General features: G+C 56.3%; 1 protein-coding gene across 8 annotated transcripts; it reads right to left on the reverse strand.

Annotated features, from left to right (window-relative positions):
• Nucleotides 1-1,050: 1,050 nt before the first annotated feature.
• Nucleotides 1,051-24,840, reverse strand: CHD5 (chromodomain helicase DNA binding protein 5). 8 transcript variants are annotated; one of them, XM_017831157.1, is made up of 42 exons: nt 24,751-24,840; nt 23,515-23,645; nt 20,533-20,712; nt 19,963-20,081; nt 19,208-19,446; nt 18,753-18,877; nt 17,491-17,614; nt 15,944-16,110; nt 15,651-15,866; nt 14,940-15,149; nt 14,642-14,853; nt 13,541-13,672; nt 12,916-13,024; nt 12,424-12,615; nt 12,138-12,338; nt 11,676-11,810; nt 11,163-11,284; nt 10,792-10,965; nt 9,938-10,079; nt 9,604-9,735; nt 8,989-9,106; nt 8,416-8,540; nt 7,863-8,094; nt 7,659-7,784; nt 7,358-7,530; nt 7,026-7,200; nt 6,511-6,603; nt 6,004-6,092; nt 5,691-5,824; nt 5,330-5,474; nt 4,998-5,145; nt 4,792-4,871; nt 4,544-4,673; nt 4,127-4,234; nt 3,638-3,772; nt 3,288-3,396; nt 2,987-3,119; nt 2,598-2,793; nt 2,253-2,413; nt 2,043-2,157; nt 1,882-1,932; nt 1,051-1,642 (listed from the first exon to the last, which is right to left on the reverse strand). In XM_017831157.1, exons 1-41 carry the CDS (start codon nt 24,812-24,814, stop codon nt 1,925-1,927), a joined length of 5,859 nt encoding a protein of 1,952 aa, XP_017686646.1. In that variant the 5' UTR covers nt 24,815-24,840; the 3' UTR covers nt 1,051-1,642; nt 1,882-1,924. The 8 variants fall into 8 exon arrangements, with proteins under 8 accessions (XP_017686646.1, XP_017686644.1, XP_017686647.1 ...); XM_017831155.1 differs by having other exon boundaries at nt 11,676-11,813; XM_017831158.1 differs by having other exon boundaries at nt 11,676-11,813; nt 23,515-23,642; nt 24,751-24,814.
• Nucleotides 24,841-24,988: the final 148 nt, after the last annotated feature.

Below are 24,988 nucleotides of genomic sequence, written 5' to 3' on the forward strand. Positions count from 1 at the left end.
CAGCTATATATCCATACAGAGATACAGGCATGGAGATACAGAGATATGTAGATATAGAGATATATCTACATATGCATGTGTGTATATATACACATATAAATTACAAACACACATTTATGTATGTACATATACAGAGATACATGTATGTGTATGTACACCTCTGTAAATACAGATCTATACATCCCTACCTATGTATAGATCTATGCCTATGTATGTATGTTATCTACCCATACCTACACCTACATATACACAACCAATTATTTAGTTAGATATGTACACAAACACACGTGTATTAAAACTACAAATGCATTATTTATACATGTATAATATACATGTATATTATATATACACATATCTATATTATATATACACACACCCACACAGACATAGCTGCACCTAAATAAATCATTATATCTGTGTGTGCTCACATAAAGATATATATGCACACATATATCTAAAAACTTACAGTCCCATGTATATCTACACGTGTGTACACAGATCTACACATGCTATATATGAAGAGATACAGTCATATAGGTGGGGGGGATGCAGATATATATACCTAAGTGTATGTGCACTCACATAAATATTACAGTATTTGTGTAGATACACACACACCCCTCCTCATGTATGCCCATGTGTGTCCGTGTGCACAAGGCGTGTGGGAGAGCTGGGGCTGGGGACGGGGCAGCTTCTGCCACTGACAGACCCTGTGGCTGTGTGTGCACGTGTGTGTGCGTATATGTGTGGGTGAGTACACGTGTGCACGTGTGTGTGCATATATGTGTAGGTGAGTACACGTGTGTGTGTGTGTATGTGTGGGTGAGTACACATGTGTGTGCACGTGTGTGTGTGTATATGTGTGGGTGAGTACACGTGTGTGTGTCCATGTGTGTGGGTGTGCACACGTGTGTGTTTTGTGTAGGTGTACGTGGGGGTGTGTACACATGTGTGTGCAGGATGACACAGGTGCTGCCACTGCAGCCAGACTCCCCCCCGAGGCCACCCCCCAGGGCTGCCCCAGTCACCCCTCTGCCAGACTCCAGTGCATCCTTCCCAAAGGATTTATTAAAACACAGAGAACAGAAACCGGGACACACGGAGCACAAAGCAGATGCAGGGGCTTACAGCTGTTGCTGACAGCTGCCGGTGTCACCACACTCGAGGTGTCCCCGTCCCAGCTCCGGCCATCCCCTCCATCCCACCCGTCTGCCCCACGCCCAGCACACACGGACCCCCAGCCACACCACAGCGGTGCCAGGGCTCCCACTGGGGCAGCAGGAGGTCTGGGCTCACTCAAATGCAGTGGGGATGCAGAAATGGCCCTTGCAGGTCCCACATGTGCCAACACAACCAGACAAACACCGCGACTCCACCCTCCCTCCCCTCAGCCCACCTCGCCCAGACAAACTCTTCAAGTCTTCAAGAAGAAAGTGCAAAAAATGTACACGGACACGAACCCCCGGCCCTGCCGCTCCCGCGGAGGCCGCAGCAGGTGAAGCACACTTGAAGCAGGAGCGGGACAGCCCAGCAGCACCGGTGGCAGCTCATCTTCCACACAGGCAATGCCGGCACGATTCCCCCACTGTCCTCTGGCAACAGTGGCTCACGGCCGGGGGCTGAGGCCTGTCCCCCGGGGCTGCTGCGAGAAGGGAAGGTTGCCCATCAGCCAGGTCTGGACCCTCCCTGCCTGCCAACCTCAGGCACCTGGCCAGGTCACCAGGAAGGATCTGCTCCCGCTTCCACTGCAGCTGCTCCAGCCAGAGGCAGCAGCCAGACACCAGCAGTGGGGGGCAGCCCAAAATGGAACCCCCATACAGCCCCCAGCCCCACTGTGTTCCCCAGCAAACGGAGCACAGAGAGCTGTGAGCGCAGCCTTACCTCAGCTAGGAATGGGAGCTGCAGGGGAAAATCATGGGAACGGCTAAATATCTGTGGCAAGAGAGGAGACACTGTGCTCACTGCTGTCCTTTGGGGATACTTCTGGACCACCCAAATCCACCCCCTGAATTCCTCTGCTCAAGAGCAAAACCCCAACCTACCAGTCACATAGGGTCCCAGAGGCATCTGGCTGTAGTTGACAATTCCACCTGGCCCGGGACCACGGAAATTTGGCCCAAAGTTATTGTTGTACATCTGGGAGGAGCCAAAGGAGCCCTGGGGAGGCAAGGAGGGAGAGAAAACGTGGGCCTGCAGCTCTGGCCTTTACTGTGACCCCCACAGTGCGGGGCTCTGTGCCTGTCCCCGCTGACCTGGACAGTCGGGTCCCCTCCACGGGTGGCCAGGCGGCTGAGGATGCTCCGCTCTGACATCTGCAGCCGGGCAGCCACGGGCGGGATGCGGGACAGCATGGAGGGCAGGCGTGTCACATCAGCCTTCATGTCACTCAGCAGCTCCTCGAGCTGGTTCAGCACTGCGAGCAGAGCAGGTGGTGCTCAGGGGGGGATGCCCATTGGACCCAGTGAGCTGGGAGGAGCAGGCAGCTCCTGGCCAAGGGAATGTGACATAGGGACAACCTCCTGGCTGGGTTCCCAGGGTCAGGGTGGGGAACTCTTCCTAGCCCTGAGGCAGGCTCCCCCCACCCTGTGGACACGCACCCTTATGCAGGACGGCGTTGGCAGGTTTGTTGCCAGCCAGGGACTCTTTGGAGAGGTGCTGGTGGCTCTCGGCAAGGCACTCCACTTCTGCCAGCCGCGCGTTCAGTGCCATGGCCGGGTGACTGGGGTCTTGGGTCATGTTGAGGTACGCCGCCCTCCGCAGCTGCTCCTCGATCACCAGGGCCTGCTCCAGCAACTGGGAGGTGCAGGAGGGGAAGGATTCGTGACCAGACCCCACTCCAGTGTAAACCAGTAAACCACAGAGCCCCTCACAAAGCCCACTCCCAACTCTGCTCCCAGAAGGCTCTGGCAAACTCTCCCCTGGCTTTGGGGCACTGCTGTGGTTCCCCCACTGGCAGGGACTCACCTGCCCTGGACCTGCCACTCACCTTGAATCGCCGGGCAAGGAACTTGTTCTTCATCTCTAGGTAGTTCCCCTTGTGTATCTCCGACTTGAACGGCTCGTTCAGGATCACGTAGCGCGGGTCGTTCTGGATGTCCTGCCAGCGGGCATAGCCATGACTGGGGCAGTGGTAGTGTCAAGGGCAGAATCAGCCAGCCAACAGCCTGCCCACCACCCCAGGGTGGCCCCAAATCCCCTCCCTGCTTGTCACCACCAGCCCAGCTCCCGCCCCCTGCAGAGGCCTCTCTCGCCTCGCTGCCTCCCGCTCCCACCGAGTCAAAGGGTACGTGACAATTCCTGCCAACAGCCAGTAGTCGTGTCGGCGGTGCCAGATGTCGTAGATCTTGCCGGAGGACATGGCAGCCCGCTCCTCGTTCTGCCACAGCGTGTGCAGCTCTGTGGAAGCAGAAGGGAGACAGCCTGGTCAGGCAGCCGGGCTGCAGGTCAGCGCACAGCGCGTGGGCAGGCGAGCGGTGGAAGCTCCCGGGGCCACGGGCACAGCACAGACCCGGGTCTGCTGCTGCCAGCGAAGCACTGGCCTGTTCACAGCCTGTGACAGGGGTCACATTTCTTGCACAGGTTCAGAGCTCTTCAGCAGCTCTGCAGGAGAGGCCAAGTCCTCATCTCTCACTCTTACCTGTGAAGCCACCATCAGCAATGTTGAACATGAATCGGAAGTTCATGTTTCTGTCATCCTTCTTCCCATCCTCCTCTTCCTCTTTGCCACCGTTTTGCTGGGCCTCACTTTGTTCCTTGTCCTCCTCCTTGCCATCTGCTCAGCAAACACAAGGAATTGGTCTGTCTAATCGTGCTCCACCACCAGACCCCGTGGTACCACCCCTGCCCCTGAGAGAACTCCCTGTTACAGTCACTGCTGGAAAAGCCTCTATCCCCTCTTTGCCCCACAGCAGCAGCTGCCCCTCCTGGCAGGTTCCATTGTTTGCACAGACAGTGCCCACCCCAGTGGGGTCTTGTTCCAGATTCTGGCTCCCGAGCAGCAGCTGTACTGGTGTCAGCAGCGTCCTCACCATCACCCCGCAGGCGCACTCCATCACTGCGCCAGGCACCAGCCTCACTCCAGGGACTCTTCCCACTCTTCTCACTCCAAAGCCTCCTCACACCTCACCTGGTTTGACTTCTTTGTCCTCCCCCTTCCCTGGGCTGCTGCTCAACTCCACCTTCTCTGAAGGCTTCTCTTGCTCTTGAATCCCCTCGTCTGCAGGTGGGAACAGGCCTAAAAGAAACACTCTGCAGGGAACAACCTGCTTGTCTGGACACACTTTCCCTTTTAGGGTAACTATTTTTTGTACATTGAAGGTCCTCAAAAAACTTCAAACAGAATATTCTTCTGCATTTTATCAAGAAAACATATTTTCTTTTCCCTCTTCCTTAAGAAATCTGCAGGAACTTACTGCTAGGAACAGAAAATGCCCCCCCAAATGAATGTTTCTCACAATTTACAACCTGTTGTTTCAGGAATTTCTGCAGGATTTTGTGACATTCAGGTTTCCCACAGTGACATGGAGAAGAGCCACAGCCTCACCTTTCACCGGGGGCTCAGGAGAAGGTTCAGCCTTTTCACTCTCCTCTTGCTTCTCTTCCCTCAGCCTCTCCTTGCTGTCACAGCTTTCTGGGTGCTCTTCATTCTCCACCTTCTCAGCACTCGCAGGCACCTTAACACCAAACACCCACCTCAGATCAGCCCAGTCCTTCCTTCCCCAGGGAGTGCCCCAAGTTCCTGGGAAGACCAAGGAGGCTTCCCAGAGGAGATGCTGAATGAAGTCACCTCACCTGGCTGTCAGCCACCTTCCTGGGCTTCTGCTCCACTGGGTCCTTTTCCTCATGGAACCCCAGCTGCGCTTCTATTTTGTCTGTAGGAAGAGAAAAGCCAAGAAGCTGTTGAGCAGGGCCTCCATGGGCTCAGCACCTGCAAGAAATCCTGGTGTCTTTGCCCACCTTCCTCCCAAGCCAGACCCCAGCCGGGACCCCCTGGCTACCTGGTCCTGTGTGTGTGTGTGCTGGGCTGGCTGGGACGGGTGTGTTGGGATCTGAAGACACAACCTCACTGGACCTCTTGCTCTCTGGGCCCTCGAGAACCAGATCTGGGGTGCTGTACTTCCCATTGACATGCTCGAATTCCTGGACCTGGGATGGACACACACCATCAGGTCACACAGAGCTGAGACAATCCCAGGTGGTGCTGTGGAGTCGGCGTGTCCAGGCTGCTCACTCCCAGAGTGACTGAGCAGCAGGACCGCTGCACCCACCCTGCTGGGTCAAGTCCCCAGAACATTCCTGAAATGGCCCATTTATAATTTTAGTCACCCACCTTCTTCCTTACTAGTGACATGACCCCGATGCGAGTCAGCACGTGCTGGCGTGACAGCCCTTCCCGAGGAACGCCGTCCGCAAAGGTTTCGGCACCGTCTGCCCCGGGTTCGCACAAGTGTCTCATGAAGAGAGAGACGTACGCCCTGCCAGGGAGACCAGACCTCAGTGCCGGCCCATGGTCTCCCTGCTCAGCCCAGCACCCACGTGGTCCCCTGTCACCCTTGGGCAAGAGAAGTCTCACACCCAGGAAGGGAACAAGAGACGCCCTTTCAATGAAACAGCTGCTGCCTCCCCAAAAAGAGCCCACGGTGAGGGGGTGCAGGCTCCCAACCTCACCTGTCTGCCAGGATTCTCTGTACCTGAACTCCTTCTCACTCTTCCCTCGTAGATCCCGGACCAGCCAGTGGGAGTTGAAGGCGTCCTGGGGTGGCATTCCCCAGCGCATGATGGCGTTCAGGAACGCCTTGCGCTGCCGGGCATTGAAGCCCAGAACCTGCAGGAAGCAGAGGCACCACTGGGATCACAGCGCAGCCTCAGCAGCACACGGCATCCAGAGCCTCACGGCTGTGACAGACATTGCTGGACCACTGATTCAGCACAGAGGGGTGCAGCCCACAGCCCAGGGCAGCCCAGGCACGATGGCATCAGCCGTGCTCTGAGGCTGAGGCTCACCTCGATGCTCCCCCCGACTCTTGCCAGCAAAGGAGGGAGAGGTTTGTCCCGGTCACTCTTCAGCTGTCTCCGCGATTGTCTTCGGCCACCTAGAGCCAAGCACCCACAGTGATGGACAGGCCATGCAGTGAGGAAGGATACCTCATGTGCCCCAGGATTCCTGCACTCCCTCCTGACAGGAGCAGAACCCGCCAGAGCAGCTGCCCAGGTTGTGGGGTCCCTTCCAGCCACTGCACCCCAGGTTGGGACACTCCTCTGCCCTTCCCAGGCAAGGGGGGACCATGCCTGGTCCTCGGGGTGGACCATGGTCCTGCAGAGGCCAAGGAAGAAGCCAGCTGCTTTCCCTGCCCTGGGAAGTTCCTTGCCTGACAGCAGGCAGGGACATATCCCCCTGAACAGAGGCCCTGGGCACACCAGCCCCTCCAACCCAGACATTCCCGATGCTCCCAAGTGCCAGAGGCTTCCCACAGAGCAAAGTCCCAGGAAGCATCAAATGCATCAACTCACTCTGGCCTTCTGGCCTCTCTTCAAAGTCTTCATCCTCATCCTCAGAGCCGATGGAGTACTCTGACTGGTTGTCAGAGAGCTCATCCTGCCACTCTGCAGAGCACAAGGGAGTCCAGGTTAGAAGACCCTCCCTGGGAGGGAGGGATTTGCTAGACAGGTCAGCCCCTGCCCATGGGTGTGACAGGAATCCACTGCCAGGCAGAAGGAGGCGGGGTGGGGGGGTTTGCAGCAACAGGAAATCACATTCTCGGGTTTTCCAAAATTAGCATTCTGATATACAGAAAAAAAACAATTTGAAATATTTTGTCCACAGACATGTCTTTCCAGCAAAACCTGATTTAACGGATCAAAAAAATAAAAAAAACAATCTTTGAAGAATTTCTGTCACGGAAAGTTTAGGAATCTGGAAAGTCCAGAGCCAGGCAATCCACCAGCACAGAGAAGTGCCAAGCGACGGCTCTTCCGGTCTGTCTGTCCCCTGAGCCCAGCCAGGAGCCGAGTGCCCACGGCCGTACCTTGGTCCTCCTGCGAGGTGTCGTTGTAGTTGACCTGCTTGCGGATTCTCTTCCCTTTCCCCAGGTTTCTGGCCAGATCTTCCTGCTGCTGCTCATAGTGGTGCCGCAGCAACTTCTCCCAGTAATCAGGGTCCACGTTCTCCTCTTGCTTGATGATCTCACGTTCCACCTCTTCCTGTGGAGCCAGAGACAAGGCGCTCGAGCAGTCCCAGAGAGAGAACAGGGAGGGTCCTGCCCTGTGCCAAACGCTCACAGGGATGGGAGATGGAGCAGAGGAAGCACAGAGGGATGCACAAAGGGGTGATTGTAAGACATGATACTGATCACATTACCACACCATCCTCTTCTCTCACAACATACTGGGCCACTTTAAAGGAGCTGAGATACTCGTTCATGTTCTGCAGCTCCGTGTCGTCAGTCGCATCCTGGTTTCGGTCCAAGAGCTTAGAGATGGCAGCATCATCGTAGTGGATCACACTGCTGTCATCCACATCCTTATTGTCACCTGGAGAGCAGAGCAAGGGGAATGGCAGAACAGATCAGCTGGACAGCCTGCTCCTGAGGCAGGCAAGCTCAGGTCAGCTGTGGGGCCAGGGAGGGGGACAAGACACCCCAAAAAGGGGGCCCACACACCTGGTGGGGTGCCACCATGCTTCTTTTTCATGCTGGGAGTCGCTGAACCCCCTTTGGTTGACAGTGTGTCAGAAAAAGGGGTGACAGCATCCGGCATGGTGATCCGCTGTCCCTGAGACACCATGCCTGTGGGCACGAGGAGAGGAGAGTGAGTCCCAGCAGCTCAGAGAGGGCCCTGCCTCATGCAGAGTATCCCCACCTCACCTTCCACATCATCCTTGAAGAGCTCTTCCGTCCCAAACTTGAGAATGTCATCCAGCTCTTGCTTCGTCATGGAACCTGACTTGGAGCCAAGCCCTGGGCGGACCACCAGGTGGGTGAGCATCATCTTCCTCTTGGCCACCTGGGTGATGCGCTCCTCCACGGAGGCTCTGGTCACGAAGCGGTAGATCATCACCTTCTTGTTCTGCCCGATGCGGTGAGCTCTGCTGAACGCCTGCGGGCAGAGGACAGAGCTGCACCACAGCAGCCGGCCCAGAGGGCCAGGCTTCTCACCTCCCAGGCTGCACAACATGAGGGGGCACCCAGCTGAGAACAAGCATGAGGAGGAAGTGACAATCCCACGGGAAAGAGAGGACAGGATGAGGCCAGAGAGTGTGGGAAGGGGGCTGCTGAGCAGAAACACACCCCACAAACACAGCAGAAAGTATCAGCAGCTCTCAAGAGAAGAGACTGAAATCCCAGTGAGGGTGTGCAAAGAAAGGGCAGAGCCAGAGAGGTACTTACTACACAAGAAGGAAAAGGGAAAGTCAGAAACCTGGATGTCATTGTGAGGATTCCAGTCAGAATCATAAATAATGACAGTGTCAGCCGTAGCAAGGTTTATGCCCAGACCACCGGCGCGAGTGGAGAGGAGAAAGCAGAACTGCTGAGCCCCAGGAGCTGAGAACAACAAACCCAGAGGTGGGAACAGGTGAGACAGAAAGGAGAGTGGCTCACAGAGAGGAGCAGGACCACACTGGAGGGACAGAACAGCAGGAACTGCCACTCAGAGATGACAAGCAAGAGGGAGGCAAGGAGTGAAAACACATCACTCTCTGGGAACCAGGTACTCGGGAACAGAGCTCCAAAATGAAGGGGAAGCTCTGTCATCTGCTGAGGAGACCCTCTGACTGAGTGGCCGTTGGCACGCTCAGGGTTCCTTGTAGGAAGGACTCAAGGGTTTAACGGTGCCATACGAGCAGCCACTGCTGTGCCCTGGGAAGCCAGACCTGCTGAGCGTGGCACAGCCAGTGCACGGCACAAGCTCTGGGCACAGGCAGCTGCCCCACTGCCAGCCAGACCTTGCCATCCCCTCACCCGCTCCTCAGCAAGGCAGGAAGGCGAGTACCATTGAACCTGTCGATGGCTTCCTGGCGCAGGCCACCGGTGATGCCCCCGTCGATCCGCTCGTACTTGTAGCCTTCATACTCCAGGAAATCCTCCAGCAAGTCCAGCATCTTCGTCATCTGCAGGGCAAGACAACCCTGGCATGAGCAACTCTGCATGGCCAAACCCCCTGGGGACCTGCCCTGCCCCATGGCAGTCCCTGACCGCAACCCAGAGGCCACAGTGGTGGTGGGAGAGCACGGCCAGTGGCAGAGTATGGCCAAGAGCAGAGCATGGCCAAGAGGCAGCTGCCAGAGGAGCAACACTTGCGCCTCTTCCTCTACAGGCAGCTCTGTTAGCAGGAGGGAATAGTGTCTGACAGTCCTTCTCTGAAAGAGAGCACCGTGACTGTTGTCTCCTCTCCATCCCCAGCTAACAGAGCTCTTAAACATGACAAGCACTCCCTTGGGAGAGAGCTGGGACACAGCCCTTCCATCACAACTGCCATGGCTGCCTGGGGGAGAAGTTGTCAGCAGCTCTTCCACCTATCTCTCTCTGTTCCCAACACAAATTTCCCATCAGGACAAAAATAAATTCCTTAAAAATGTATTTATTATTAATCCCTCCCTGCACTCACCTGAGAGAAGATCAGAACTCTGTGACCCCCATCTCGTAGCTTCTTCAGCATCTTTTGGAGCAGCATCAGTTTTCCAGAAGATTTGACCAAAGAATTCCCATCGTAGGATCCATTGGGCAGCACTGGGGCCTCCTGTGAAGGCAACCTGGTCAGCCCCAGTGAGGACAACACACATCAACCACATGGAGAACTTCACTTGCATTTCCAAAACAAAATCCTTGTATGAAACCACTCACATGGAAACCCACAGCATTAACCAAACCAAATGATCATGGAAGCAGCCCCCACCCACTGCTCTGAGATGTGTCCCAGGGTGCAAAGGCAGGGGACATACCACGGCTGCCACAGGGAACAGGTATGGGTGATTGCAGCACTTCTTCAGGTCCATCATGATGTTGAGTAGTGAGACCTGGTTCCCACCACCTTTCGAATTCAGGGCTTCGAAGTTCCTCGTCAGTATGAATTTGTAGTACTTCCTGCAGGAAGGGGGATGGGACAGACACCGTGTTACTTGGGGCAGGTGTGGAACTGGCACAAACAGGACAGCACTGAATTAAATCCCCATCAGGTCACTGGAGATGCAAAAGGGACATTTGGAGGGTTTTAAAAGCGGTTCAGCACCCTGAGCCCAAGGCCAGGTCTGTTCAATCACTGGGGGAATCACAGCCCTGGCAATGGGATGGACTAGAGGGCACAGCACCTCAAACACCCTCTGCTGCTGGGTGCCAGCTGAGCCCTGCTGCCCCACAGTGCTGGCAAGCAGCAATGGGCCCTTCCCTGCAGGAGATGCTGCTGAAGCTGAGCAGGTCAGCCCAGCACAACCAGAGCTGGGGCAGCCCCAGCCAGCAGTGATGCTCCAGGCTGACCCAGGCATGGCAGCAGCACCAGCCATGCCCCAGTGCTGAGAAGAGGAGAAGGGGGTTCAGCCTCAGTGTCTCCTCTGTGCCCCCAGAACTGGCAGAGCCACACTGTCAGCCTGCCATGCATCAAACACTCCCTGCTGAGCCCCCAGGACTGCACAAAGCCTGATTTAACCACATGGAACACACTTCCTGGTGTGCTGTAGGAACACTCTTCCTGCAGCAGGCCCGAGGCCAGTGGGATGTCTCTGACCCCACAATCCTGACTGATGCCCCACTGGGCCAGGGGAAGGCAGATACCCCAGGGGAGTGTGCTGGAATCACTCACTTCTGCATCTGGCTCAGCTCCACTCGCACAATCAGCTCCGTCTTGGCCGGCATATTCTTGAACACATCAGCCTTGAGCCGTCGCAGCATGTGGGGACCCAGCAGGTCATGGAGCTTTTTGATCTGGTCCTCCTTGGAGATGTCTGCAAACTCCTCCAGGAACCCCTCCAGGTTGCTGTGGAAGCAGCAGACCCCCACGGTGCTGAGCAAGAGGGGCACGCGAGAACAAAGGGATCTGCTGCTTCATGACTTAAAAACCAGGGCACAGCTCTCGAGGCATATGATGAGGTAACGCTCGTGCCTGGACCCAAGCAGAGCTAAAGCCAGAGCGAGGAGCCACCCTGATGGCCCAGGTAAGTGCAACTAACTTACTTAAATCTCTCAGGAGTCAGGAAATTGAGCAGGTGGAAGAGTTCTTCCAAGTTGTTCTGGAGCGGAGTCCCTGTGAGAAGCAGCTTGTAATCGATCTTGTAGCTATTCAATACTCTAAAGAACTGGAAAAGAAAGAAGGTTAGGTGACAAGGGCTGCAAGGGGCCACATGGAGACTGAGCAGTGTCCCCTCTGCCAGGTATGCAGAGCAGAGGGCAGCTGGCATGTCCTGCTCCCAGCTAGTCCCAGTGAGCACAGGCAGCAATCCCCAGTGTCCCTGGGTCACACCCCCTGCTTCCTTTTGTGCCAGGGATGGTGTGAAGGTCCCAGAGGCTGGAGACTGTTTAACCTCAGGTGAAGGGGAGGGGAAGGAGAGGGATCAATTCCCTCCCACGACAGCCCATCCAAGGACTGTCAGGCAGCCAGGCTGCCACCCCTCCCACTGCTGAAGAACTTTTAATGCCAGAGGATTTTAAAGAGAGAAAAAAAATCACTCACAAATGCCCGCCACCTACTTTGGACTGGTTGTTTTTCAGCCTGTGGGCTTCATCCACCACTAGACAGGCCCACTCTATGGAACCCAGCACTGCCTGGTCAATGGTGATCAGCTCATATGAGGTGAGCAGGACATGGAACTTGATCTGGGCTTCCTTCTGGAGGAGCAGAGCAAGAGAAAAGCTGGGATAAGAGAGCAGGGAATGGGACACCTTTGCTGCTGCTGCACAGGACCCAAGATGAGAGGGGCTGCACTGCCTGGCACAGGAGCCCACAGTAAGGCTGAGGCACAAGTCATGCCAACAGAACACCTAAACCCATATGAACATGAGCACCAAGTACAGGACCACAGAAACAGAAAAGCTCTGGCAGAAATCTGTAAAGCTCAGAGACCTAACCAGCCTCCCTCTCCAGGTCACATTCTGCTCTCCCCTTCTTATTGAAGGGTAAATCAATGGGGCAAGTGCAGACTCAGCTCCCACCTTCATCCGGAAGACCTTCTTCCCGCTGCGGATGGCATTGTCTTCAAAAGAAAACTCGTTTTCCCGGATCACCGACCGGCTCTCTTTGTCCCCTGTGTAGGTCACCACGTAGAAGTCGGGTGCCCACATCTCAAACTCACGCTCCCAGTTGATGATGGTGGAGAGAGGAGCGCTGACCAGGTACGGCCCTTTCGAGTGGCCCTGCTCGGGAAGACAGAGCCCAGGCTGTTCCCCCTGCACCAAGCAGCTCTCAGTCACCTCAGGGACTGCTGGGTGCTCCACTCACCTCCTTGTACAGGGAATACAAGAACACAATAGTCTGCACTGTCTTCCCCAGTCCCATCTCATCAGCCAGGATCGTATCTGTCCCTTGGGCCCAGGAGAATCTCAGCCAGTTCAGCCCCTCCAGCTGGTAAGGGTGCAGTGTGCCTCCCGTGGCATCGATGTACCACGGCTGCTTGTCAAACTTCATCGTAGGCTGAAAAGAGAGAGCCATGGCACAGAGCAGTGAGAACCAACTCCCCCTCCTTCCTCTGCAGCCAAGCACATCCCTCTTTAGCCTTGTGACATCCAGCAGCTCCAAAAGAGACGTAGACACGGTCCCTGGCACAGCCCAGCCCCCAGGCTCCTCACAGTGAAGCCACCCCGAACTTCCAATGAAAACAAACAGGTCCTCGAAGGAACTAGAGGAGCAAAATGTCACAGGATGGGGACTCAGACAGCCCACCCACCCTCTGAATTCCCATGCCACCACACTGTCCCCACCACTCTCACTCACATCCACAAGAGGCGTTTCTGGAGGCTTTTCCAGCTTCTCCTCTTTCAGCTTTTTCCCTTTCTTGTTCAGCTTCTTCAGAGGGCGCATGTCTTCCCCCAGCATCAGCTCCCTGTGACAGCCAGCATGTGTCAGGAAGGGCAGGCATGCACTGCTCTCCCAGTCCCAAGCCAAAGGACAGAAACAGCTCCCAGACTCCACTGCCCCTCTTCTGGCCCAGGTAGCACAGGCACTCATGGGGCATTGATTTTCCCCTCCCAACAGTCCATGCAACAGTGTCCAGAATGAAGAACAGCAAACTCAGAGTACTGTGGTTTTCCCCCAAAACAGACAGGCAGTAGTGCCACAGAGCTGCCCTGAAGGGCAGTGAGACCATGAATGTCACAGCAGTGCAGACGTGGGGGAAGGGGAGCACAGGCTGGAAAACTGCAGGCAGGTTTACCCAGCCCCAAAATGGCACATCTGGAGCACCAGCCTTTGGCAGTGCTGGGCCACTGCTCTCTGAAGAGACGTCACTGCAAGCAGTGCCAGTGTTTTCAAAAGGGAGGCACCTCCGTGTCCCCTTTGTCCCAAACACCCGCTCCGGCTGCCCCAGCTCTGCTGGGCTCTCCCACCCCTGGGCTCATACCTGTGGTTCCAGTAGAGGAGTTTGAGGTTTTCGTAGTAGGGAATGTCTATGTCGTCGATCTCCCAGGTGCACTGGTCATAGGGCAGGTCTTTCCACTTGATCAGGTAGTGGATGTCTCCCTTTTTATCAAAGCTGCAATGCAGGGCACGGAAAGCTGGTCACCAAATGCCACTGGCCCCTGGGAGCAGCTCACCATGACCTGCTTCCACAAAGCCAGATGCTTCATCCTGTGCTTTTACCTACAGACCCCAACACCCAGGCAGAGGTAAAAACATACAAAGTATCGACACTTCCAGCAGAAAGGCCTATTCATCTGTGAGTGTGTCAAACCATTAAGCTTTACACTGCTTTTCCATTCCACTGAGCAACCTCATTTCCCTGTTTCACCAGGCCTGGATGGATATCAGTGCTTCCCCTCTCTCCTGCAGCATTCACTGCTCTAGGAAGTTCTGCTTACAATAAAAACAGAATAAACACACTTCCAAGTCTGACTATGTGCCTACAGGGCACATAACAACCTTGCCTTGCTAGCAGACAAGGTAAAGCTCGCACAAAAATCAGCTGGGCAGCTTTATTTCTTTCCTGCCATGCAGCCTTCGAGCAGAGCTGCTGCTGCTTGAAATTTCAAGTTGCCGCTTGAAATGTAGAAATTCAAAAAAATGTGTCTCCAGCCACTCCATGCAGAAAGCCCATCTGCACAGCACATTTCATACACAGGGAACTTCTTTCACAGAAAAGAAAAAACGTCAAGGCTCTGTAAGGGAGTTGGGCACCTGCTCCAGCTTCTCCCCTCGGCACTGTCCCCACCAGCACTGGAATTTACGGAATGATTAGGCTGCAACAGGGACCCAAACAGTACATCTGGGAAGAACCTAACAGTGTGCATCCACATTTGGGAAAATTGACTATCTGTGTTTTTAATGTGCAGTGTAGCAGAAATGACAGTAAGGCAGCACGGATCCCTTCCCAGCCTTGGCTTCACCCTAGGAGCAAACCTCCAAGGTGACAGGGAGCTCAGCACATGGCAGCAGATGAAATTCCAGCAGTCTGAGATGTTGGCCTTGCAGAAGGACGGTACAATTTTCCCCACAGGCTCCTCACCTGTGGTTCAGGATGCGGTGGATCATCATCCACTCGGGCTTGATGCCATAGCGGTAGAACTGCTCCTCCATCTTGGCATACTGGGGGTCTTTGTTCTTCCGCTTCTCCCTCTGGCTGTCCTCGTCCCCAGAGCCGTAGTCGAAGGCCGGCGGCTCGTCCATGTCGTTCTTGCGCTGGTAGTTGCGGTACATCACGGTGTGGTAGAGCTCCAGCTGCAGGAGGAGGGAGCCACGCTCAGCCCGCGGGTGCTGGGGCAGGGGCCGGGCAGGGGCTCTACACCACCACCACACTGGCTTACCTGCAGCTCCTTGACCCAGGAGCAGTGCCAGTAGGAGAGGCCCACCCACTTCACAAAGAACTCGCGCTCTGGGATCCCCTCCAGCACCTTTGGCGGGGGCACAGCCAGCTCCGGGTCCGGGGCGGGCAGCACGGGTGGGAGCAGGGCAGCCGGTGGCTCCTTCCAGGCCCAGTGCAGGATGCGCTGGACTTTGCCCTTCAAGGGAGGGCACTGGGGATACAAAGACAAACGGGCAAGAGCACAGAGTTTAAGGTGAGACCTTGTCAGGGGCCACAGGAAGCAAAAGGTGGGGACCTTGGGGGCAGCAGTGGCCCAGCAATGCTGAGAGTGCCCAAGAAGTGTCCGTGACACTGCTGCATCCCCCATGGTGACAGGTCTTGCCAGCAGGCAGAAAAGGCCCCTCTACACAGACTAGACATCAAACAGGGCTTGACATCCCACTGAAAACCTGGCTGGGAAGCTGCCAGCCATCAGTTCCCACAGGGAAACCACACAGGCAGCAGAGCCATCCAGAGCTGCCCCGGGCCCTCAGGCACACACATCTACAAGTGACGCTTCTCAGGGAGGGCTTTGGGGCAGAGGGCAGGATGCCAGCCCTGAGGCAGGGCTGTGAGGCTGTGAGGGGCAGCAGCAGCCAGGAGAGCTGCTGGCGGGCCAGGCAGGTGCAGGAGCAGGGATGGAGGAAGAAATGTGAATGCTGGTAACACTCACTGTACAGCGTGGGCAGAGCCATTCACCATTTGGTATCTCTGGCAGTGGCGGGTTCAGGCAGTGGAGGTGGTAGGAGGATGGGCAGGTATCACAGCACAGCAGCTCCCCTCCATCCTTGCAGACCCGGCAGAACTCCATGTGGTCATCCTCCTCCTCCTCGCCGCCTTCCTCTTCCTCCTCCTCCTCCTTCGGCTCCCACTGGATGCCCTCCTTCTCCTGGGGAAGCACAGCCAGTGTAAGGTCAAGGGTTTCCATCAGTCACCCGCCCTCCCACGGGCCCCGACCCCACTCACACAGTGGGGGCAGCTCCACTTGCCCTCGGGGGCCTTCTCCAGCTCGGGGTCCAGGCAGACCAGGTGGTAGGCACGGGGGCAGGTGTCGCACAGGATGATCTCCCCGCCCTGCTGGCACACCTCGCAGTAGTCCTGGTGGTCCGTCTCGTACCCGTCCCCTTCTTCGACTGCAAGCAAGGGACAGGCGACAGTCAGCGGGGCAGCAGAGCAGCCGGCTCTCCTGGAGGGAACGGGACACTTGCTCCTCTACCATACAGTTAAGGAAATAAGGACAGCGTTTCACCTTGGACCCCTCCTGTTACATCCCCCTACCTCTCTGTCCCTCAGCACCACAGTTCACCTTTGCACACAGCATCATCTCACCTCTGTCTCTCTTTCTCTCTCCACACTGTATCATCCTTTGGTTCCTTCAGGCTCTCAATGGAGAATGCCAGAACCTGGAGAGGTTGTAAGGGAGGCTAGTCAGAGAAACCTCCCCAGGCACCAGCACCACCAGCTGCAAACGCACCATGCAAGGGTGACACGGCCAAGGACAGGACTCCTCTCCTGGGGCTACTCTGCTCTTCCTGGGGGCTCACTGGCACAGAGGCAGGAGCACTCTCAACTCGGCACAGACGGGAAAAGGAAGAGAGGAACGAGGCCTTACAAGTACTAGAATGGCTCATCTCAGTTCCCAGCTCTGCCACAAACTCCAGCTTTCCACTCCTCCAGCACGCGGCGGGAGCTGCCTATCTCCAGCACAAGGGCCCTTGCAGGGCAACAAGCCAGAAGTGATGCCCTTCACACACAAGACACAGGACCAGCCAGCCAGCCTGGCCTCACTGTCCGATGGGGAGGCTGGCCAGCATCACACCCTAACTGACCCCAGCCCAGAAGCTGTCCTTCTACTTCTTGGAAGCAAAAATCCACCAGCAAAGCTAAGAAGCCAAAGGATGCACCTGGATCCGAAGCACCTCATCCTGAACAAGGACACATGACAGAGGGAGCACACTGGGCACAGGGGACTGCTCTCCAGAGCAGCTCGGGGAGGGAGGTGCCAAGGTGCAGCATCCACTCACAGTCCTCCAGGAGGGAAGGGATGAAGGAACATACACACAAACATAGCCACATGCTGGCAGATCCCAACAGATCCTTTCCACCCCGGTTCATGTGCCTCCCTGTCCCTGCACTGCTACCACAGCTCTGCCACTGCCTGACTGCACAGCTCCGCAAACAACACGTCCCTCAGCTTCATGTGCTCTCACACAGAGCCTACCCCGCTCCACCGGGAGCTGCTCACAAGCCATGCCTCTCCAGGGGCTGTTCCTCAGAGAATCACCTCCCTGGAAGCCCCACAAATTCTGGAACTTTCTTGCAGGCACAAACCCACCAGCAGCAGGGCCTGGACACCAAGAGAGCACCTTGCGCTCCACGCACAGACAGGCACAAGCACATCCTCTCCCACCGAGCCAGCACCACAAACAGCCCAAAGCTGTACGGGCCAGTGAAGCAGCATCTGAACAGGGAAATCCAAACAGAAAAGGAACAGAGTACAAAGGATGGCCTACTCCTCTTTTTCTTTTTCCTCTTCTTCCCTCTCTTCCCCAGGCCAGCCGAGCACTCGGAGCGCACAGAGGAGCTGTTGATGCTGGCGCTGTCGAAGTCGGATTCTTCTCGTTCCTCCTCTTCACTCTGCAGAGGAAAAAAGCAAAGCACACCCAGTCCAAGTGCCAGCATCCCAGCAGTCGTTCTGCTGTTTTGTTCTCCTGGACAGGGATGTGTCAGGGGACAACCCCCCTACTCCCACCCCATGTGTCCAAGGGCCCCTTTTTCCAGTGCTTAGCAGAACTTTGCTCCCTCTCTCTCTCTCTCTCTCTCTCTCTCTCTCTCTCTCTCTCTCTCTCTCTCTGTCAACACCTGTTTCAGCTGGGCCAGCCCTGCTGTGTCCACGCATGCAGGTGTTCATGTTTGGCATTCCCATAACAGGAAAGGAGTTACAGAGGCCCGTGGAGTCAAAATGTAATAACACATCTGAATGCTTATTCTGGAGACTCGAGCAGGCAAATCCTCAACCTGCACACTCCTAACTGGTGCTCAGGATCCAGCTGCAGGAGCCAGCCTTGTGACTCTCCAGAAGGTGAATGCATGGATCTAGAGCACAGCCAGAGACAGGAGGAATTTTTTGTGATGTGTGACTGAAAATCTGCAGCAGCAAGTGGCTGTGTCTCAACGCTCCTGCACTTCAGCCTCCGACACAGAGGCTTGCAAACAGGTTGTGTTATGGGAACTAGAGCTGAAGAGTGTGAGCTGCAACAGTGAGCTAATGGGGGTTGGATCAATATTATCAAAACCTACAAGACCCCCCCACTCATTAGTTATTTAAGGGATTTATTCTTTAAAAACTGTTACTCCTTAAAACATGCCCATTATGCCCATTGGTGCCCCAAGAGGAGCCCAGCGTGCTCTGGTTGGGCAGCTCCATCACCCCAGGGGACGCTGTGGGACTGCAGCTGCCATGGGCAGGCTCTGCTAAAGCAATTAAAGCATCCCAGAATTCTCTGTGACTTGCGGTCCAGCTGCAGTGCAAGCCCTGAAGAATTCCATGGTAAATGAAGTCTGAAATGATGGCACTACCATCGCACTGCTGAAAGTAAACACGATCATGCGATTTTAGCAGAAATTGTGGCCAGACACAACTGTGCTGATCAGGGCCTGGCATCTCACAGAAGGGCATGAATGAGGCTGTGACACCCCTGACACGGGATGGCTGTGACACCCCCAACAAGGGCTTTCCCTGTTACCCCCTGGACCCAAGGCCCTTCACACTTACAGAGGAGCCCTTTTTCCTTTTGCTGGGGATTCCTCCAAAACGGAATTTCAAGCCTGCCATCTTTTTCCCCTTCCCCTTTTTCTTCCCATCTTTGGAGCCCTTGATTTTCTTCCGCACACCTGGACCTGGAGAAATTGAAGACTTGTTTGGTACTCTACAAACAGCTGTTGCCCAAACCAACCCCCCCAGCACAGTGGAACGGCAACTTCCCAAGGTGAAACATGGCTCCATTTTCTCCTACTGCCCAGCTTAATTATTTGCCACAAACTGCCAAACATTCAGCAGGCCCAGAGGCTGCCTGGACGATCTGCCATGGTTTGTGAACCACACGCCTCTCAAGGACCTCTGCAAGGGCAGCGGGAGCTGCGGACACTCCTCTGGCACCCCCTTTCCCTCCCCAGTTTGCGCTTCCCCATCTCCACCAGTGAGAGCAGCCCCCCGTGGGTGGCACCCACCCTTCCCCTCCTTGGTCTTGGCCTTCCTGACGACGGGGGGCAGGGCAGGGTGCTGGGGGCTGGCGGTGAGAGCCGGGGCAATGGTGACGGTCTCCACGGCTGCAGCCACGGCTGCTGCAGCCGCCGCCGCCGAGCTGCCCTTGAAGGGGTTGTTGGCACTGAACTCTCGCCACTTGGCGCCGAGCACCGTCATCATCTTGGACATGGGGATCTTGGGGTTCTTCTTGGCAATCAGAGGCCTGCAGAGCGGGGGAGAGGGAGAACCCTGTGTTAAAAACAACACCACGTTGTGCATCTGCTCCTGCCGTCACGTGCTGGTGCTTCATCCCAAGACACATAGCAGTGGTGCCTCCCAGCTCAACTGGGAAAGCAGCAGAAACCAGAGCTTCCTTAAACAGGTGTATATGCAGGGGGGCACACCTAAGCCTCCTCAGAGACCACCCTTCACTGAAATACCTGCTGTTCTCTGAGCAGCTCATGGTACAAGCAGAAATTCATTATTGTTACTCTATTTTTCTCATGAAACTTTTCAAATAAGCACAACAAAACATGGGACTTTGGAGAGAGGGAGGGACAAACGTTTCAGCTGTTTCCAGTCAATCCTGCAAATAAATGGAGTTCTGAGGACTGAGCTGGGGGGAGAAGCAACAAGGAGCTGGTGATGCAGAATAGACTTCACAGCTTCATCCTCTGACTGAGCAACGCCCAAACCTGAACCACCACCAGAGGCCCTGTCCAGGCCCATGGTTCCCTACCTGAGGAACTGGCTGAAAGCCTTGTAATTTGTCAGAGTATGATAATCTTCTTCTGAGAAAATGTAATCTACGTCATCAAGGCCCCATTCCTCCATCAGCTGGGCTGAGCTCTTGGGCTCCTGGAGATTTAGAGAGACATCAGTAATGCAAATAGCCACAGCTCTGCAGATGAGCATCACAAGGCTGGGTCTGTCATGTGCTCCATATCTCCCTAGTCAACAACATGCAGGGATTTGTTTCTGGGATTTACAAAACAGCACACACAAGTGCTTAACAAACTAACATTTCACACAGTCTCAAGCAGCAAATTAACATGGCACCATACAAATGCTACCCACACCACATAATGCAACACAAGGTCTTGGCAGGTTTCACAGCTCCAACAAACTCCATTTCTCCCTAACCATAAAATAAACAACAGGGAGATAGAACCTCTTCTCTCCCAGTCGTTCATCTGCAACATCTTCCTTGCCAAACCCAGGGCAAGCTTTTCATGAAACCCCCAGTTCCTCTTCTCCAAGCCTGGCCTCAGGCTCTAGCACTAGCTCAGAGTAAAGGAGTCTTTTGTACCTTTAGGGCTCCATCCTCATTGTCATCCTCCTCATCATCCTTCTTCTTCCGTTTTTGCTTTTTCTCCTTCTTGTCCTTCAGTTTTTTCTTTTTCTTTTTGTTGGGGGAATAGTCACTCCCTTCACTCTCAGATTTCTCCTCGATCTCCTCTTCATTGTCTGACATTTCATCATTGCTCCCCTAAAACGGAAAGGGACAGTGGAGAACAAGCAGGGCCTCGCCTCCCTGCTCCCCTCTCACAAACCCTCCCTGCTACACGGAACTTCCCATCTCCAGTGGATGGATGTAGCCTGCTTCCCCAGGATCAGAAGGGAGCGGGCTCTGATGGCTACACTATGCTGGGAGAGCCAGAGCAGGGACTGCCCAGAGGGGATTTTTGTTTCTTTCTGGGAGAGACCGTGACCCACCACACAACACTGACTGCACCCACATCACCATGCCAAGGAATGCCACTGCCTGCTGGGCAGAGCACTCGAGTGTCTTTCTGGGCTGCCAGTGCACATGGCTGGGACACGTCCAGCCTCTCACCCATCAGCACCCCCAAGTCCTTCTCGGCAGAGCTGCTCTAGATCTGCTGGTCCCTCAGCCTTGTGCCAATACCGGCGGTTGCCCTGACCAAGGTGCAGCACCTGCACTTGGTCTTGTTGCAATTCACGAGGTTCCCACGGGTCCGCTCCTCCCCTTGTCCAGGTCTCTCGGGATGCCATTCCGTCCCTCGGGTCTCCGAGCAGCACCAGGGCTCGGCGGGAGGGACCGGTCCCGGTCAGCACCGCGGACAGCGCCCAGCCCCGCCAGCCCTCCCCGGTCCCGGCCCCGGCCCCCTCCGCCGCTCCCGCCTCCAGCCCCTCCTGCCCGGAGCCACCGCCCCGGCCCAGGGCGCTGATCCCCAGGGCTGCCGGGGCTCGGTGGCCATCGAGGCCGGCTGGTCTCTCCCGGCTCGGAGCAGCCCGCGCCTCTCCTCCGGCAGGGTTAGGAACAGCTGGAATTGGGCACAGGATAATTGGTTTCCATGGGAACTGCTGCAGTACAGGTTGAACCCCCCTCTCCGCTCCCTTCCCTTCCTCTGCCTGCGCTGAGGTTCCAGCCGCAGCCTGGGTGTTCCGCGCGGATTTTCCCGGGGGTTGCAGCACCGATTCCCGCGTCGCCGGGAACGGCACGGGCTCCACCGCGGCTGCTGGAGGCGAATCCCGCGGCAGCGGCACCGCTCCTGCCCCGCGCTCCCACAGAGCCCGGGGACTGCAGGGCGTCAGTCTCGGCTCGGGCACTGGCCACACATCAAGGCTTGCACATCACTCCCACCCTCCTCTAGCACGGGAAAGTCCCATTTGCCCCCAGAACTCCTGAGGAGGAATTCAGGAAAAGGAAGGCCCACTCAAGGTCCTCCATCTTTTATCTCCTCATCCCAAGGGCAGCCTGGGTGCTGCTTGGTGCCAACCAACAGCTCCAGCACCAGCTTCTCTCTGTCTTCGACAGACGAGGGGACAATCTCCCACAGGCAAGACCGAGGTTGGTTAGTGCTGTCCACACCAGGCATTAATTCAAAAACATGAGTGCACACAGTGCTCAGCCTGTTATTTCCTCCCCACCCCCAGCTCGGCAGCAGGCTTAGCACAAGCTGCACATGCAGCCACTGGGCTCAGGCAGGTCAGCAGCAACAGCAAAGGAGCAGAGGGGAAACACCACAGAGTCGTGTTTTATTTTCACCCTGCCAGAACACAGCACAAGGAAAAAAACGTGCTTAAGGATGGAAGAGGCAGAGAGGGCAGAAGGTCCGAACCAGCTTTGCATGGTATCTGCAGAAAGAGAACATTACCACAGCCACGACAGAAACAACCTTCCTTAGGGCCAAGACTTCTGCAAGAGGCAGCACAGGATGGAATCACCTGCCCTTAAATCAGCAGCTCATCACACTCCTACCAGTACCAAAAGCGCTTCAGTGCAGTACCTCATCCAGCTGATCTGTTTTACAGCTCCCTCAGGGAGCAGCTAGAGGAGATCAGCATCACCCAGCCCTGCCTTGGCGAGGGCCAGACCGGGGATGCACCCGGTTGTGCTGGATGAGCAACTTCTCCCCAGCCACAGCAGGAGAAGGAAGAGGCTGAGGAACCTCCACTGCTCACCCTTTCTTCCCAGCAGCCTGTCCACTTTTAGCCAGGGAAAGGGCCAGTGCACAAGATGTCTCCTCACGTCCAGCACTGCCTGGAGACGGGACAACGAGAGGCAGAGCCTGCGTGGCACAGAGCAGCAACGAGCCTGGCTCCAGGACCAGTACCAGCCAGCCCTCCTCCAGGAGCCAGCAGCATACCTCTGGAACAACCTCAGGGCCTGACCCTTGAGGACACAACACTTCGCCTCTGTTTTACTGCAGAAGGCCCAACAGCCTTTCCACATGCCAAATCCTAGAAGCCCCTGTGCCATCTCACTTGCAAATACCTGGAATGAGTGTGGCCAACACCAATATCCACAGAAACCTCCAAGCCCTACCCCAGTCATGCCCCAACATGGTAGCTTGCACCTCCCTCTTTGGGAACATGAGCCCCAAACACCGTGTTGGTAGAGGACATGCCAAGATTTACTGCTGGCCACAGAGGCAGAGGGAAGGGGGTGCTGCAGTGCAGTGCAGGCACAAGGGCCTCGACACACAGAGACGGACGGTCCCATCACACACACCACCCACGAGAGCCGAGCTGCTCCACAGGGCAGGCACCCACAGGGGCCCTTATCCGCCCAGCTGCTCCCCAGAGACCACTCACAAGGCACACTGGCACCCTCAAGCAGCCAAGCTGGGAAAGAGCTGCCATGCCCTGGCTCTAGGTCACCTCCCAGGGCCGGGAGAGCACCTCCTCGGGGGGGAACACCCTGATAATGACCCCCCTTTCCATCCAGAGAGACCTGAGAGGCGCTTGCCAGCAGCATCCTGAGCAGCTGCCTCTGCACCACAGCCAAGGAGCTCCAGCCCAGTGTGAGAACATGCAGCGTTACCTCCTTCTTCCTCCTCTTGATTTTGGCAGTCTTGCCGTCTTTCAGCTTCTTGGATTTCTTCTTTTTCTGTACCACAACTTGCTCTTCAGCGAAAAACTCATCCAGTCCTTCCAGCACCCCATCGTCTTCTTCTGGGGACAGAAGGGAAAACTCACGCGGATGGACTGCACGGGCACAGGACACCACGCAGAGCAGAACACCTGAGCAGCTTCAGGCCGTGAGACACGGAGCTCTGTGGCCTCTCCTGCAGACTCTCACACCAGCAGCTGCCCTGCTGCCACCTCTCAAGGGGCCCTGGCAGATCTTGCCCAGCAGCACGTGTCCTGGCTCTTACTGTGCCCAGCTGCTCCTGCCACTCACACCCAGCTCCCAAGGTGTGGGCAGCACATACTGCGCTCTCGGGAAACACCCCATGTGCTGCCTGCTCCTGCTCCTGCTGACCTGGGCCCACAGTAATGGGGGAGCACTTGGCTTTTACCTTTCAGATCTCCAAGCAGAGCCCACGAAAACACAGTGAGCAGAGGAGAGGAAGGATTCATGTGAAAGATGGGAGCTGTGGTACCCTGGCACCCAGGCTGATCTGCTGGGGCTCCAAGCCTGGGGCATTGGCAGAGCTGCATATGCCAGCTCAGGGACCCAGTCCTGGGCAGAGCTGCCAATCCCAGCACCTTCCTGTCATTATCTCTCCAAACCCAGCACATCCAGCGTCTTGGCCAGTTTCTGTACGGCTTTAGACCTGTGTCTTTATTATTTTCAATTTCTGAGCTTACACAGTCACACCATTTTGGAGCCACCAGGACAAATCACTCACCCGACTCTGGTGAGACCCTGGCACAGGTTGCCCAGAGAAGCTGTGGCTGCCCCATCCCTAGAAGTGTCCAAGGCCAGGCTGGACAGGGCTGGGAGCAACTTGGGCTGGTGGGAGGTGTCCCTGCCCACGGCAGGGAGTGGGACTGGATGGGCTTGAAGGTGCCTCCCAACCCAAGTCATCCTGTGATTCCATGATTCTCCGATTCACGCCGTGTCGGTTTAGGTTGATAGGGCAGGCACCGTGGCTGCACCGAGCCCGACTCGGGTGACCAACCCGCCCCTGGGCACCGCAGGGACCCCCGGGCAGGGGGTCTGAGACCGGTCGGGGGATACCGGCTGGGCTGGGGAGGGACCGCCCACGGCACGGCCGGACCAGCCCGGAAAGCGCTGCCACCGCCCCGCCCGCTCCCTCCGCCCACCGCCTACCCGACACGTCCTCCTCGTTGTCCGCGTCCTCCAGCAGGTCCCGGGCGGCAGCCGGGCCCCGCATGCCGGGCGGGCAATGCCCGCCCCGGGCCGAGCGCGGGGCCGAGCCGGGCGCGGCCGCTCCGCGCCAAGATGGCGAGAGCCGGCCCCGCCCCCTGCGGCGGGACACGCCCCCAGCCCCGCCCCGACACTGGCCACGCCCCCCGCCCGCTCCCCGAAAACCCTCAAATCCCCCCAA

This window comes from Lepidothrix coronata, unplaced genomic scaffold (assembly GCF_001604755.1).
Source record: "Lepidothrix coronata isolate B3197 unplaced genomic scaffold, Lepidothrix_coronata-1.0 Scaffold188, whole genome shotgun sequence".
Classification (NCBI taxonomy): domain Eukaryota; kingdom Metazoa; phylum Chordata; class Aves; order Passeriformes; family Pipridae; genus Lepidothrix; species Lepidothrix coronata.

Bases quoted from the DNA above. Each gene is read 5' to 3' on its own strand.
- CHD5 (XM_017831155.1), bottom strand. From the start codon at position 24,814: ATGCGGGGCCCGGCTGCCGCCCGGGACCTGCTGGAGGACGCGGACAAC. The intron at 20,713-23,514 runs GTAACGCTGCAT...TTTCCGTTTTAG, and splicing joins TCAAGAGGAGGAAGAAGGAG to GGGAGCAATGATGAAATGTC. The intron at 4,674-4,791 runs GTGAGGTGACTT...TTTGGTGTTAAG, and splicing joins GGAAGGTGGCTGACAGCCAG to GTGCCTGCGAGTGCTGAGAA.